The sequence below is a fragment of the Grus americana genome, chromosome 2 (genome assembly GCF_028858705.1).
Source record: "Grus americana isolate bGruAme1 chromosome 2, bGruAme1.mat, whole genome shotgun sequence".
NCBI lineage: Eukaryota > Metazoa > Chordata > Aves > Gruiformes > Gruidae > Grus > Grus americana.
In genome coordinates, this window is record NC_072853.1 from 8,273,605 (window position 1) to 8,289,658 (window position 16,054).

General features: G+C 39.3%; 1 protein-coding gene across 5 annotated transcripts in view; it reads left to right on the forward strand.

Moving 5' to 3' along the window:
* Positions 1-16,054, forward strand: part of ZFAT (zinc finger and AT-hook domain containing) — a 105,888-nt gene that overhangs the window by 70,532 nt on the left and 19,302 nt on the right. For all 5 annotated transcript variants that reach the window (XM_054814712.1, XM_054814713.1, XM_054814711.1 and 2 more), the window contains 2 exons: positions 4,123-4,211; positions 6,768-6,906. In XM_054814712.1, coding sequence (XP_054670687.1) covers positions 4,123-4,211; positions 6,768-6,906 — 228 coding nt within the window. The remainder of the gene's footprint in view (positions 1-4,122; positions 4,212-6,767; positions 6,907-16,054) is intronic.

The following is a 16,054-nucleotide window of genomic DNA, read 5'->3' on the forward strand; positions in this document are numbered from 1 at the left end:
GTTCATTAGCATTGTCCTTTCAGAGCAGCGCACATGCTCTGTTACAGCTCTAGAATATATGTGAAGTCTTTGTGTCAGACATATTTATTTTTATGTATGCTTATATCTGTATGTATAATATTAGTGAAAGACATGATCCCTTTTACACTGATATTCAAAAAATACTTTCCAATATTTTGAAGTAACTTGGTCAATAACAAGCAGATGTTGCACATACATCTAAACTTCATATGCAAGAATCGGTGATTTTATTTATCAAATGCAGTCCTCAGCTGATTCCTCCCTGGGAGAAGGAAGCAGACTGTATTTGAATTAAAAGGAAATTTGGAGCATGTTCAAGCTATAAAGAACAAAAGGCCTCTTTCTATGGTGCCGTAAAAAAATCCCTGCATGGAGTTTCATTTCAAAACCTTTTTGTTTTGTTTTCACCATCTGGCATGTCCAAATAGTAAAATTCAGCAATGGAACTTGAATTTGTTTTTACCTGTGAGTTAGTTCTATTTCTTGAACAATATATGTATATGTGTGTGTGTGTAAGTAATTACTGCAGTTCAGCTGAGGCTGCTTTGAAAATTTGGCACTGCTAAGAATAGGACTACAGTCGTGCAGGAGCTGGCCTTCTCTGGATTTGCTTTAAAGGTGTGAAGTTAGTTTTAAACATTTAATTGGATGCAAGGAACTGTATTCTCTGATCATTTACTGTTAAGTCAGGCTGAAGCCTTGACTTTAGAGACAATGTTATTACCAGGAGCCTTTTTTATCTGGCATCAGACTGTCATCATCTTCTGCAATAACTGAGATAACTGCATGTTCCTTGTTGATCCACCTCCATTTTTGACTGATATAAATAAATCTAATATTTAATGCTCTTTTGCTTTGCTTTTTGCACTTCCAAAAGTGTTCCAGGAAATTACCCATACCTTTGGAAAATGCGTTTTGCCATTGGCTCCGGTGGAACAGAATCTCACTGTCTGTGGAGTCTTACATAATTTTCGTCACTAAGTCCACCCCAGTGAACTCTTCATGCATTTCAGACACTTGTGAAAAATAAGATAACATTTGTCACTGAGAATGTAGTGTATGATTTGTCAAGGGACTTTCAGCCTCTTGAATGCTGACAGTTTCTCTTTACCCAGTGTCCCTTCCTATAGTGGCAGCACTTCACAAGTTCTTAGTAGCGCACGTCTGGTGTTCTTCAGTTATTTCACAAATAAATGAATTTGAAAGATGCTTCACTATTTATGAGTCTTGTCTTCCTGACTTATGAATCCAGGCAATTTTTGTTCAAATATCAGCCCTGCAAGGTCAGTTTAACCGGTGGAATATAAAGTAGTTTTCCGTCTGCTTTATTCTTCTCCAGAAGACAGAGTTCTCAAGAGTGACATGATAGAACACAATTCCCTAGTCCAGGCCTATTACTCTTTGTGATTAGAAATAAACCAGAGAACCTGGTTTTCATTGTTTTAATTAGATATCAGAAATCATCTTAAGGTTTTTCTTAGGTGTGTTTTATGGAAACTTTCACACTCAGTATAAATTGCTTGTCACTTTTTTGAGGAAGATCCAGAATCTAAAGAAACCTCATCTCTTCAGGATCATAGAATGGTTTGGGTTGGAAGGGACTTTAAAGATCATCTAGTTCCAACCCCCGTGCCATGGGCAGGATAATACATTGTATTGTACTTCTCCATCCTTCCTTTAGGTTCTTTTGCTGTTGGAGTAGTTTTTAGCACATATTTATTCCATGTCACTCAAATACAGTTTACCAGCCATGGGCATTTAATACAGGAATGCAGTCTTTCGGTATTTAATATACCTTGTAATTTGGGTGGAGGTAGAAGGACTGATAGAATCTTAAAGCTGAAATATGAAGAAAAGGAGTATGAAAACGAGAGAATAAAAGGAAGGAAATTGTGTTATTTTAAATCATAAGAAAAAAAATTGTAGAGAGACTGCTTCGAAGGGAAAGTAAGAGAAACCTACAGAATGGTAATATGTTTGGGAGTTTCACGCTTTGCAAAGCCACAAACAGCAACAGATGTTTCTCGAAAATGTCAGAGAATTAATTCCTGTTAGAGAATCCTAAAAATCTATCATAGAATCATAGAATGGTTTGGGTTGGAAGGGACCTCAAAGATCATCTAGTTCCAACCCCCCTGCCATGGGCAAGGACACCCTCCACTAGACCACGTTGCCCAAAGCCTCATCCAACCTGGCCTTGAACACTTCCAGGGAGGGGGCATCCACAGCTCCTCTGGGCAACCTGTTCCAGTGCCTCACCACCCTTATAGAGAAGAATTTCTGTCTAATATCTAAGCTAAATTTATGTTCCTTCAGCGTAAGGCCATTCCCCCTTGTCCTATCACTCCATGCCCTTGTAAAAAGTCCCTCTCAGCTTTCAATCGTGACAAAATCTGACCACCTTGCCTTAAGAAGGATTCAGACTAATGATTTCTGGGCCAAAAGCAGACTGTTAGGATCACGAAGTCTGATCTCTTGCCAAATACAGGCCATAACATCGTCTAATAATTTTGCATAACATTTCCATTGGTTTGTAGTATATCTTTTTAGAAAGGGCTAAGCAGACTTGATTTAAAGACTTCATATGACAGGGCATCCATCTGATTTCTAAGTAAATTGCCATAGTCATTAATCATGTCCTCTGTTAAAGATATTGACTTTATTTTAGACTGAACATTCTGAGCGTCAGCTTTCATTAGTTGAAATTCCAGTTCTTTTTCTTCGATTTTATTGTTGCTATTTCAGGTTGGAGGGTTAGTGCTGTCAGTATTGATGCCTGACTAGAAAGCTCCCAGGCATATAAAGAAATTGCAAGTATAATGTCTTATCTGTAGAACTTAAAGTAACACCTTTCTTTGGATGACACTTCTGAACTGAAGTAATGTTTTTTTTACAAATAAATATAAATTTCATTGACTAATTATGTTGTGTAGAAGACCTGCTTACAACACAGACTTTCAGTCTGCCAAGTACTCAGGAGGCAGAGACTGTCTCAAATCTTTCAGTGACTTCTTAGGTTGGTATCTGAAGGAGCAATGTTTATGCAAATATGTACCCATTGTCATTACTGCTCTTCTGGTCCACTGTAATTTTTGAAACACTTGATGCAGAAGAACAGAAGTCAAATAGTTACTTTAACTCCATACATTTTTAGAATATTTGTGCCCAGATACAATAAAGAAATGTGAATCAGCCCTCTCCAAGAGCAGGTCACAGAACCATCGTGTAAGTCACCACATATAAAGTGTGAACTAGTCCCAGTATGTGCTTTCTCTTGCCTTGTGTGACTGCCTGTACGTGATACTTAGGGTTACTGCAGAGATTTAGATGAGAAAGGACAAAATGTCATGATGAACAAGGCAAACAGGCATCATTCAATCTGATGTTGATAGAGCAACTTGTGCCCATGTTTTAAAATTGTATAAGCAGAAGTGAAAGGTTGAAACATAAAACCTCTCTATTGTTTGCCATTCTAATCTTATTTTCATCTATAGCATATTTTATTTCTCCCTGTATCCAGGGTAAAGCCAATGTAGAAAACCCTTTTATGATAGTTTGAATTATTATTGGAAGAGTAGTGCTAAACACATAACCAAATCTTGTGGTAAAAATAATAGGGCATGTCATACCCTACCAGAAATACATCAAGAAAACTTACAGTGGAAAAACCAAGAAAATTTAAATGTATTTGAATCATAACAATTCGGTGCTCGGGACAGAAGTAGGTAAAAACACATGTGAACATGACCAAACATCTTTACAAATAGAAAAATAGCTGTGCCTGCAGTTGTAAATAATTGATTTCCTTCTTCCATTTAGGCTACACTATAATGATTCTTTCTCTTCTTTCCCAAGTAACTATCCCAGGAGCATCTAGACTATTTAATGCTTATAATTTAAAGACGACACTTGAGCCTTTTTTCTTCCTTACTCTGCTCTTCGCTCTATTTAACCAAAATTTTGCAGAGCAAGTGCCAGACTTCCAGTATTGTTCATTGTTCATTCTTAGCATTTTGGACATCATCTTTATGAGGAAATATAATCAGTAGTTTTCTGAACTTAAATAGAAAAAGGTTTTCCCATTTTCTATTGCCATTTCAGGAAAGCAGTTTAAATGTACGGTGTGTGACTATACAGCTGCCCAAAAACCGCAGCTCCTACGTCATATGGAACAACATGTCTCTTTCAAGGTAAGAAAACATATAAATCATGCTTATTGGTAAGTCATTTAGAAATACATAGAACTTAAGACAACAGTTTTAAAACTGACACATCTTCCTGTTTGGTGACAGTTACGGTATCTTAACATTTTAATGTTCTGGGAATTTTGACTTTATAGTCAGACTTTTGAGATAGGGTTATTTTGTTCGTGGACAATTTGTAATTAGTATCTTTACCTGCCAAAAATGTATCTATTTGTCAATATAAAACAAACATTATTGGGTTTTTTGACTGTCAGTCCTTGAGAGAGCTAATCAAATATGTACCTTAAAATGTCCTAGGGAAGTGCGAAAGTGAATCCCATACATCATTGTTCATTGCCCACCTTAATTTTCTCTGAGTTTGCCAGTCTAATGTGCTATAGATGAGTTCATATACTTGAAGAAAATTGAAGGGAATTAATTTTAAAACACCCCATTTATCTGAAACGTGTCTTGGAAAGAGTTTTGAAGACTGTTAATGTTTCTATGAAGTGTTTAGATTAGAGATACGGTTTATTTTAATAAACTATAGTATGGTTTTATTCCTAATTTTCACATTGATTCTCAACATGATAGGTCTTGATGTAATGAATTGTGAAATGTTATATTCAGGAAATAGAAATTATACTAGTGCTTTTCCAGAAAAATCCAGTATTTTGTATGTATGAAAATGTTCATTTTAATATAAAACTTTATCTTGGCAAGGAGCATGTTTGTTATTGAAAACATCATGCTATTTTCATATGCAACGTCTTTCATTATCTAACAAATAATTTTGCTTCTGTAAAGAGTATACTTCAGCCATTTTTAATAAGTACCAATGCTACATACCTCCGTAAAGCAGAAAGGGAGTCTTTTGATTCATGGTTTAAATTTTGGAAGACAAGACATATGAGAAAACAAAGCAAGTCATTTAAAGAGATGATACATTTTGAACAAGTAAATTTTCTTTCTTAAGTATGTAGTTTTGCTATCAAATTTTCTCTTTTAAAGGATTTTTTGAAAATGGAAATACACCATTTTCTTTTTTTAATGGCTAACAGGATGAATGCACTCATAATACAGTTCTTGAAATATAGCTGGTTCTGACCTCGGGATCAGCTTTAGAACTGTTGACTCAGCACCTCTTTTCAGTCCTTTGTCAGCCTGCGTGTAAGTCTGGCTATTCAATGCATTATCAAGAGAACTACAAAACACTGAAATAGGTCAATCAGTATTTGTCAAAAGGAGCTCAAAAACTGTCTATTAGTAAAACGTTGCCTCCCTCTGCGACAGTTGTTTGCATGCGTATCAAACTCAGAAGAATGTCAGCAGTGATGTGACCTAATGATAATTTAATCCATCATATTTCCAATTTCCATGAATTTGCAATCCTGCTACCCGATAGCAGATAACACACAGGACATGCAAGTATATAGAGGGGGGTATAAGAACACAGCAGTCTGTCTGGATTAGTTTCTTGGGAAAAAAGACAGTTTCAGCAATAAAAAAGGAGAGCAGCCCTCTCTGAAAAACTGAATAGCTGAATGTTACAGTACCCTCTGAATTGTAAGGCTAAGGGAATCTGAACACCACTTTTCTTCCTTTTTTGCTGTTTGGAGCCTGAAGGAAGGTCATGAGCAACAAGTTTAGGGCAATGTTCTGGTCAATGGATCCTGACTGCAGACATTTCCCTGCTTCAAATTCAGCTTCTTAATAAACATTTCTGTACCAACCATTTTCTGCTGACTAGCTTTAGGTGGGCCTGGTTGCTGTGTATGAACCATTTTGCATCCCATTCTGAGGTACTTGACTTTTCCCCAAGGACTTTGGTCAATGTCTGCATTCTTTTCCAGGACCCTAATGGTTGTGTCCAGCTTTCTGTAAGTGTGACATATCTCAGTCAAAAGGTTATTCTCAAAGGCTAACTTTAGGCACATATACTTGTTTTCCTAAACTTTTTTCTTTAGAAGTGTCTCTCCTTGTCAGTTGAAGGGAGATGTATGTTCTTAAAAATTATTTTAGTTCCCAAAACATCGCTTACCAAATGGTCAAATGAATGCAAGTGCCAGTGAAAGGGAAGCAGTTGGGAACGTGTTGGAGAGACAAGGGAAGGAAAGGGAAGAGATCAACCCTGTCAGGTACGGTTATCTGTTAAATTAGGTTGGCTGTACAATCATATTGTACCTTCAGTTATTTTAGCTCTCTTACTCCCCCTTTTCAGACCAAAGTTCACGGCAGCTGAGTCATTTCCATGTAGTAGAAAGTCTCCACGTGGTCAGACCAGTGATCATCAATTATGAAAACACAGTTTACTGAATTATGAAAAGTAGGTAATAATCTTACAATGTTGAGAATACTTGGCATCTTGCACATACTAAAAAGTACCAAATTTTAGATAACAATTAGTTACAACTTCCATTTATGTTGCATTTTCGAAGATCTCCTTGGAAGATGCCTAAACCAGAAATGAAATTGTTTTCTCGGGATCAAAACATTGCAGCTTAGACCTGTATCCTGAGGAGGTCGGGAAATGTGTTCTAACATTTTCCTATTTGCTCCTAGCCTTTCCGTTGCGCACATTGCCACTATTCCTGCAACATATCTGGTTCCCTGAAGAGGCATTACAACAGAAAGCATCCTAATGAAGAGTATGTAAATGTCGGTTCTGGGGAGCCAGCAGCAGAAGCTCTTCTCCAACAAGGTATATCTTCACCATATGAGATCTGTTATTTTTTTGCTGAAGCAAACTTGGTGCAAAGGTAGACTTTTGTGCAATATGTGTTCTTCAGTTCATTGGGTGTTATGTGATAAATCATTACTACTTTTTAGTAATTATGAAATGGCCACCTTTTACCCTTTATTCATTGTTTTTAGTTCATGGTTTCTAAGGATGGCTGAACCAAAGTTTTGACTGACCTTGGCTGTGCTATTCATCATTGCATACATTTATCATTTTCACTTGTTTGTCTCCTTTTGTAAGTAAAGTATCACTATCTGTTGAAATGAATGATAAATTTCTATCATTCTACTGATAAATTTCTATGACAATTTTGCAAGGTTGAACTAAAAGTAAGGTTGCGCAAATGCAAGGAAAGAGACTGAAGAGTAAATGGCAGCAAATTATTCCCCCACTGGAAAAATGGGGGGATAAGAGAGTACAGGTAGAACTAGTTACAAATTGTTACTCTCAGAATCTTGTTTATGGGCAAAGAAAGCACACCGTATCTATGTAAGTAAAACTAATAATTTATTGTTAGTATAATGGAAATGTTAATAGTCTAGTTCAAGGATCACCATAGGTCTAGTTCTAATTATTTTAAAAAAATAAAATATACTTATAGTACTTATATACAAAACAAGTTTCAATAGTATTATTATTACAATTAAAATGGTGACACACACACTTCTTACTTTCTACTCCTTTTCTGGTGTTATGGTTACACTTCCACTGTTTCTCTGAGTCCTAAGATGGGTGGTTTCCCTCTGGTGGTGTTGTTGGGCTGAGGGTTACAGTACCTTGTCAGCATCCAGAGTTCTTCACTGGGAGGAGTATGTTGATCATCTTGATGGTTTCAATCTTCCTCTCCCCTTCCAGTTGGGGCCATTGTTACATGTTTGCTTACACACATTTATCCTTTCCTTTTTCATTGATCTGTAGCTGCAGATTAAATCCAAATTTACTGTTTATGGTCCCCTTCATGTATGTTAAATACTATTTTTTGTTGTCCTTAAAAGCAATTTTATCCAGCTCAAGATTTGCATATTTTTAACTAATCATTTCTGAATTGTTTACAGCTGTAGGTTCTTCAGGGCCAAGCTTGTGCCCCATTTCTTATCATGCCGTGTCTGCCCTCCTCTGTGCTTGTGATGGGTTGGCTTTAATGGTCTTAAGCTGAAGGAGAGTAGATTTAGATTAGATATTAGGAAGCAATTGTTCACTGTGAGGGTGGTGAGGCACTGGAACAGGTTGCCCAGAGAAGTTGTGGATGCCCCCTCCCTGGAAGTGTTTGATTCTATGATCTTAAAAAACCTTCCTCCCACCCCTCCCTTCTTCCTGGGCTCAACTTCACTCCTGGATTCTCTACCTCCTCCCCTCCAGCGGCAGAGGGGGACAGGGAATGGGGGTTGTGGTCAGTTCATCACACGTTGTTGTCTCTGCCGCTCCTTCCTCCTCAGGGGGAGGTCTCCTTACACTGCCCCCTGCTCCAGCGCGGGCTCCTCTCTCCACAGGGCCACAGGTCCTGCCAGGAGCCTGCTCCAGCACAGGCTTCCCATGGGATCACAGCCTCCTTTGGGCGCATCCACCTGCTCTGGCATGGGGTCCTCTATAGGCTGCAGGGGAATCTCTGCTCCGGGACCTGGAGCACCTCCTCCCCTTCTTCTTCACTGACCTTGGCATCTGCAGAGTTGTTCCTCTCACATCTTCTTACTCCTCTCTCTGGCTGCAATTGCTCCTGGTGTTTGGGGTTTTTTTTCCCCTTCTTAACTATGTCACCCCAGAGGTGCTACCACCGTTGCTGATGGGGTGGGCCTTGGCCAGCGGCAGGTCCATCATGGAGCCGGCTGGCATTGGCTCTGTTGGACATGGGGGAAGCTTCTAGCAGCTTCTCACAGAAGCCACAACAGTAGCCCCCCCACTACGAAAACCTTGCCACACAAACCCAATACAGTGCTGCATCCTGGGTCTCTGCTTCTGAAGGCTGTCATACCAGGCCTCCATTTCTCTACATTACGTCTCTATGTTAGTGTCCTGAATACCTCATTGTGCCTAGAACAACTGCTTGTTACTGCCGTCTGTGTAAATTTATAGTCATACAACCCAAGGATAAAGACAAATAAAACTAATTAGATACAGACACCTGGTCAATTAGAGAAATTGCTGTCAGACATAAACTAACTAAAGGCAAGAAGGTTTTTGGGGAGGATTGAAAATTCAAGATTAAGGATAAGAGCTAACGGAATGTAAGGGGGAAGAGAAAACGAGATTGTAGTAGATTTATGTGGTAGCATAAAAAGTTATATTCCTGGCTGTTGTTTTTGTTTATAAATTTCATGCCAGCTGAAGTCCTATATCCTTCTGACAAGATAGATGGTCAATGCCACTAGTTCCTTCACTTCTGCTCGATACAGGTATCAGAAATTGTAACTCATTCCTTGCAGTGTCTGGGTGCTAGCAAAAGATTCATATACAAGTTCTCTGACTCCTATAAGTAGTTTTTTCTATCGTGCAGTGGGCAGGTGAACCAAAGCAAATCATTGACTATGCACTCGGATACCTTTCTGGGTTCTAGTTCTAGTGCTTCGTGTGGGGGCAAGTGAGGAAGAAGATGAGAAAGCCAGATAAAATATTAAATTGTGTTGAAAATATTTTAATGCTTGGTAGAGTTTCTTATTTTGTTTCTGATAATTTTAGAAAGTGCTTTCCCTATTTTCTTTATAGAGGCTACCATCCTTTTTATAGTATCTTCTGAGATCTTAAAAATAATTTAAAAAGTGTATCTTTGTCTATAAATTTCAGGGCAGGAAAGGTATAGTAGAAGTTTACGATTATTTTCACAGACAGTGAAAGTTGTCAGCAAACCTGCAGTTGTTTTAAAGAGGTAATATTGACTTGGTCAGTACTCAAAACCTCTGTTCTGTAGTCATGCTGGTGAAGGAAGAACTGTGCACTATGGGGAGCTTTGTTTAACTTTCCAAATATGTGAGCACTGCAAGGAATTATTTGTCCATAGCCACTCTTAAGAACATGTACCTGAGATTGAATTCTGTTAATATGAAATTAAGGATCATATTTATAATGTTTTGAACAAATAAAGTTAATCATACACTTATTAAGTTTTCCTTCCCCTTTGGGAGCCAGATAAATGCACTTCTGAAAATAATTCTTTTCCGCTGAAACAAAAAAAAATGTAAAGTTGCTGACAATGCAGGAGTAATCTTATAATGATGACATTAGAGTGAGATGAGAGAGAGTAGCCTTTTTTTTCTGTGGTGGACATGCTTTGTCCACCACGTTGGAGAATTGGGCAATGATTAATGGGATGAAATTTTACAAGTCCAAATGCCGGATTCTGCACCTAGGACAGAGTAACACTGGGCACAAGTATAGATTGGGAGAGGAGTGGCTGGAGAGCATCCCTGCAGAAAGGGATCTGGGGATCTGGGGTTGCTGGTCGACAGCAGGCTCAATAGGAGTCAGCAGTGTGCCCTGGCATCCAAGAGGGCAAACCGTATCCTGGGGTGCATCAAACACAGCATAACCAGCTGGTCAAAAGAGGGGATTGTATTCAGCATTGGTGTGGCCTCACCTTTAGTACCACGTGCAGTTCTGGACCCCACTCCAGCTGGACTTCTCTCCAGCTTCCGGTGGATGAGAGGTGTGGAGGGAGGTGCTGAGCTCTTCTCCCTGGTTTCCAGTGGGAATGGTTGAAAGCTGCTCCAGGGCAGGTTTAGACCGTATATTAGGAAGCATTTTTTTACTGAGAGGGCGGTCAAACACTGGAACAGGCTTCCTAGAGAGGTGGTCAATGCCCCAAGCCTTTCAGTGTTTAAGAGGCATTTGGACAATGCCCTTCTTGAGGGAACTGGCGGATAAAATGGCCAGGCCACTCGCCATCATATTTGAGAAGTCCTGGCAGTCTGGCGAAGTTCCTGCCGACTGGAAGAGGGGGAACATAACCCCCATTTTTAAGAAGGGTAAAAAGGAAGACCCAGGGAACTACAGGCCGGTCAGTCTCACCTCCATGCCTAGCAAGATTATGAAGCAGACCCTCCTGGAGACTATGCTCAGGCACATGGAAAATAAGGAGGTGATTGGTGACAGCCAACACGGCTTCACTAGGGGCAAATCGTGCCTGACAAACTTGATGTCCTTCTATGATGGGGTTACAGCATTGGTGGATAAGGGAAGGGCAACTGACGTCATCCACCTGGACTTGTGCAAGGCATTTGACACTGTCCTGCACGACATCCTTGTCTCTAAACTGGAGAGACATGGATTCGATGGATGGACCACTCGGTGGATAAGGGATTGGCTGGATGGTCACACTCAAAGACTTGTGATCAACAGCTCAATGTCCAAGTGGAGAATGGTGACGAGTGGTGTTCCTCAGGGGTCGGTACTGGGACTGGCACTGTTTAACATCTTTGTCGGCGACATGGACAGTGGGATCGAGCGCACCCTCAGCAAGTTTGCCGACGACACCAAGCTGTGTGGTGTGGTCGACACGCTGGAGGGAAGGGATGCCATCCAGAGGGACCTTGACAGGCTGGAGAGGTGGGCCCGTGAGAACCTCATGAAGTTCAACAAGGCCAAGTGCAAGGTCCTGCATGTGGGTCAGGGCAATCCCAAGCACGACTAGAGGCTGGGTGAGGAATGGATTGAAAGCAGCCCCAAGGAGAAGGACTTGGGGGTGTTGATTGATGAGAAGCTCAACATGAGCCGGCAGTGTGCGCTTGCAGCCCACAAAGCCAACCGTGTCCCGGGCTGCATCAAGAGAAGTGTGACCAGCAGGTCGAGGGAGGTGATCCTGGCCCTCTACTCCACTCTTGTGAGACCCCACCTGGAGTACTGCATCCAGCTCTGGGGGCCCCAGTACAGGAGAGACATGGAGCTGTTGGAGCAAGTCCAGAGGAGGGCCATGAAGCTGATCAGAGGGCTGGAGCACCTCTCCTGTGAGGACAGGCTGAGAGAGTTGGGGTTGTTCAGCCTGGAGAAGAGAAGGCTCCAGGGAGACCTAACTGCAGCCTTACCAGTACCTGAAGGGGACCTACAGAAAAGCTGGTGAGGGATTGTAGTGACAAGACAAGGGGTAATGGGTTCAAGCTGAAGGAGGGTCGATTTAGATTAGATGTGTGAAAGAAATTCTTGACTGTGAGGGTGGTGAGGCACTGGAACAGCTTGCCCAAAGAGGTTGTGGATGCCCCATCCCTGGAAGTGTTTAAGACCAGGTTGGATGGGGCTTTGGGCAATGTGGTCTAGTGGAGGGTGTCCCTGCCCACAGCAGGGGGGTTGGAACTAGATGACCTTTGAGGTCCCCTCCAACCCTAACCATTCTATGATTCTGTGATTCTGTGATTAACAACATGCTTTAACTTTTGGTCAGCCCTGAAGTAGTCAGGCAGTTGGACTAGATGATTGTTGTAGGTCCCTTCCAACTAAAATATTCTTCTCTTCTCTGCTCTGCTCTGCTCTGCTCTCCATCTCTGACTTTGCATCCTTCTTTCTCTTCCCTTCCTTACACAGCATTTCTATCTGCTGTGCTGCCATTAGTGCTGTGCCTGCTTTCCATGTGTTCACCTGCTGTGTGGAGTTTTAGAGCAGTAAAGGGGCTTCAAATCCATGTAGTAGCTATGAAGTCATAGCCTCTTATCAGGACTCCACCATGAAGAAAGCCATGTTAGTAGGTGCACTTTTCCCACATGCCAGCTCCTTTGCCAGCTCCATTTCCTGCTATATGACACATCATGTGGATCTTACATGTGGGCTCAAAATAAAAACAGAAGACCTGCACATTTCTTATCACACTGTAGAAAAGTCCATTTTTCTCAATGTTTTGGTATCTCACTGGGGGAAAAAAAAATGTTCCTTGTGGGAGGCTTGAGTTAATTAGAATTTGCATTTGGAGTTGATAAACATGAATCCTACTGAAGTTAATGAAAATTTTCCTGATTTTGGAATCAGAAGATCTTCTGTATCTGGGTCACACAGCACAAACAGATTGTTGTGGATGTATGTATTATGCCGTATAACAAGGTATATGTTTCTGAGCTGCTTGGGCCAGCAGTTGCAACTTGCTGCCTGACTAGCTTCTATCAAATTTCAATTTACCATATTCATAGATCTGAAAAGCAATTTTGGAAAATTATTCATGTATTCATATAAGGGAATAAGACCCTTCAGACCTGATATTAAAGAAGTCCTTTGAAATTAAAGGACTATAGACAAAACGGAAAAGGCAGGAGAACCAGCAAGCAAAAGCGTTTGGAAAAAAAGTGAGAAGGGAAGCTAACAGAGATTAACATCTAATAAAAACTGTCTCTATTCGTCTTTTTGTATTCTGCTTGTTCTAAGTTACCTATGGAGCCCAGGGTGAATTGCCTTCATACTTGCTCATCTTCTCTACTGTCAACTGTTTTTTGACTGCATTGCAGACATTGCAAATAACCTTAATTGGAAATATTTATAGGAATGTAGACTGCTGGTCTCTACTCAAGATTCCTAGAATGAGTTTATAAATAAATCAATGATTCATAGAATAGAAGAGGTAACGTGCTCATTTGAGCAACTGCATTGCCAGGGACAGACAGCAGTATTTAATTTCTGGGCTTCTATTAGAAATAAGGATCAGCCAGGATCAGAAAAATGCTTGGGTTTTGGGGTTTTTTTTGGTTGGTTTGTTTGTTTAAATAGAAGTCTATGACCTGACATTTATTTTAGTATTTTAAAGTAATAAAGGAAAATAAATACTCTAAGAATTTGATGTATTCTGCTTAGGGGACAAGAGTAATATATATATGCGTTATCTGCTACGTTTTTTGCGAGACCTTGCCATTTGATAGCTTCCTTTTTTAGTTTCATTTGCTTTGTGCTGGACAAGTCAAATAAAATTGTTCCAGAAATTATTTCTTTACTCTTTACTGATATTCCCTACCATCCGTTGTTTTCTTTACCTATTTCTGCACTCTCTGGGAAATGGATTTTCTATTTGTGTTTGTGCAGCAAACTTCTCCAGTATGTACATGATGATCTAGTTGTGGCTTCTATTTTCTATTATACCACATGCTTTCTTTTAACATAAAATAATAGTTGTCTTTGGGGATTTTAGGCCAATAAATAAATAGTTTGGAAAGCAAGTGTCAATGCCATGATGGAAAAAAGTTGTGGAGCTGTATAATATTTGTGTGCATTGTTTTGTTGCAAACATCAGTTTTGGTATTCAAAGTAGATAAGGTGTGTAATTCATTGACCTTCTCTGTATGTTACCCATTACTTTAAAGAATCGTCTAGAAATTAATTTTCTTAAACTTTCATATCAAGTCACTGACATGGAGTTATATATTACCAGTTTAGTTCTGTGCTTCCATTAGTTGTTCTCTAATTAAAGTCATAATGACAAAACTTACAGCTTTGATTTATCTGGTGTATTGTTATAATGGTTTCAATATCAAAGTAATATGGAAAAGTGTCCTTTCTTTCACAACAGCAGTTTTTTCCTAATGCTGCAGATTGGTGTGAAATGAATATTTAATTTCATTTTCTGTAACTGATAATATCTTTGTCCTAATCTGAACAAAGGTATTTTGCTTTTGTGAATTTTTGAGTTTCCCTTAATAGGGAAACTATTTCAGTTTTGTCTAGAGATGGAGTATTGAGCATCTGCTATAATAGCAAAGTTTGGTGAAGACTTATACTAGATTGAGAGCAAAGAAGGGAAATTGTATAGGAATATTAAGTGTCAGTGAAAGACCCTAGCAACTGGGTGTAGTTATATTCATTTTTATCAAAATAAAAAGTTTATTTCTTTTCACCCGGTAGAATACCATGTGGTAGATTTCCATTACTGTAAAACAGAATGTTTTTTTCTCATCACCTTATTCATAGAAGACTATGTGCAATGAAGACTTGGCTTATAACTAGCTTATGACAGTATATTTGAAGTATTTGAACATGAGGAGTAAGAGTCATCATTTGCCATGATAATGTGGAGTCAGCCATCTGGTGGCATAGTTCCTAAAGTGTCATAACGCACTTCCCTAGCCATTAGATTTGTTACAGTGAGTTCTCGTCACCTAATGCGACAATTCATCACCTGCAGATTATTTTTGTTCTGCTTTAGTCAACGTGCAGAAAAAAAAGAAATACTTATTTGCATAATTACAGGCAGCTGAGATCTGACATTTGACCAAGTGACTTTCATAAGTAAAAAGAAGTAAGGGCTGTTTAATCTAGTGTAGAAAATTGGATGCTTATGATTTCGTCATGCTCAGTTTTTTACCTGTAATGCTGCATACTCAAACAGTAAACTTTGTGCTAAATTCATTGTATGCATCATTTTGTAGATAGAAAAGTTAGGTTTACAGTTTTGTGTGTTAACATAAACAGTAGAAACTCTTAAAAGCAAAGATAGTTGGGTAAAGATGACACTACATTGTTAACTCTTCCTAGTTTACTTTGATAATATGCCAAAAAAACTTAATAATGTTTGTTTGAAACTTGAGAAAACTAGAACAGCTGTCTTAAGAGAAAATCCATTTAAAAAAATATTCAAGTATGCTACTACTGTGTATGTTAAATATTAAGATCTCAGTGACATTTATAAGCACTTAAATCCCAGCACTTACTGAAAGAGTACAGTGCACTGTTGTTTTGCATTGTGTCCTGAAGGCCACACACCAGGGCTTTGCAAGACAACAGGGAACTGACACTTAAAATTGAAGATCATCAGAGACCCCAGTCTTGCAGGTTTTTGGACTACACATACAATTTACATTTGAAGCTGCAATGTTATATAATGGAGTAGGCATTAAAAATAGTCTCTAGGGAACTCTGTGATTTGAAATAAAGGAATATTTACAGGGCAAAAGCATTAGTTACGAATTATTTAAAACATGTGCTAGGCTTTGGTTTTGGTGGACCTAAAGCAGAACCTAAGTCATAAACACCCTCAGACTTGAAAGAAATTTCACTTAGAAACTAGGACTAGTCTCCATTGGTACTGCTAAACTTGAATTTTAACCAGAGCCATGACTGTGGGAATGATTCTGCACAGACTGAAGCATGCCCTGGGTTTGCAGTATTTTTTTGTGGGGAAGCAAAAATTGGGATAGGGTTGGTCAAAGTTAGTATG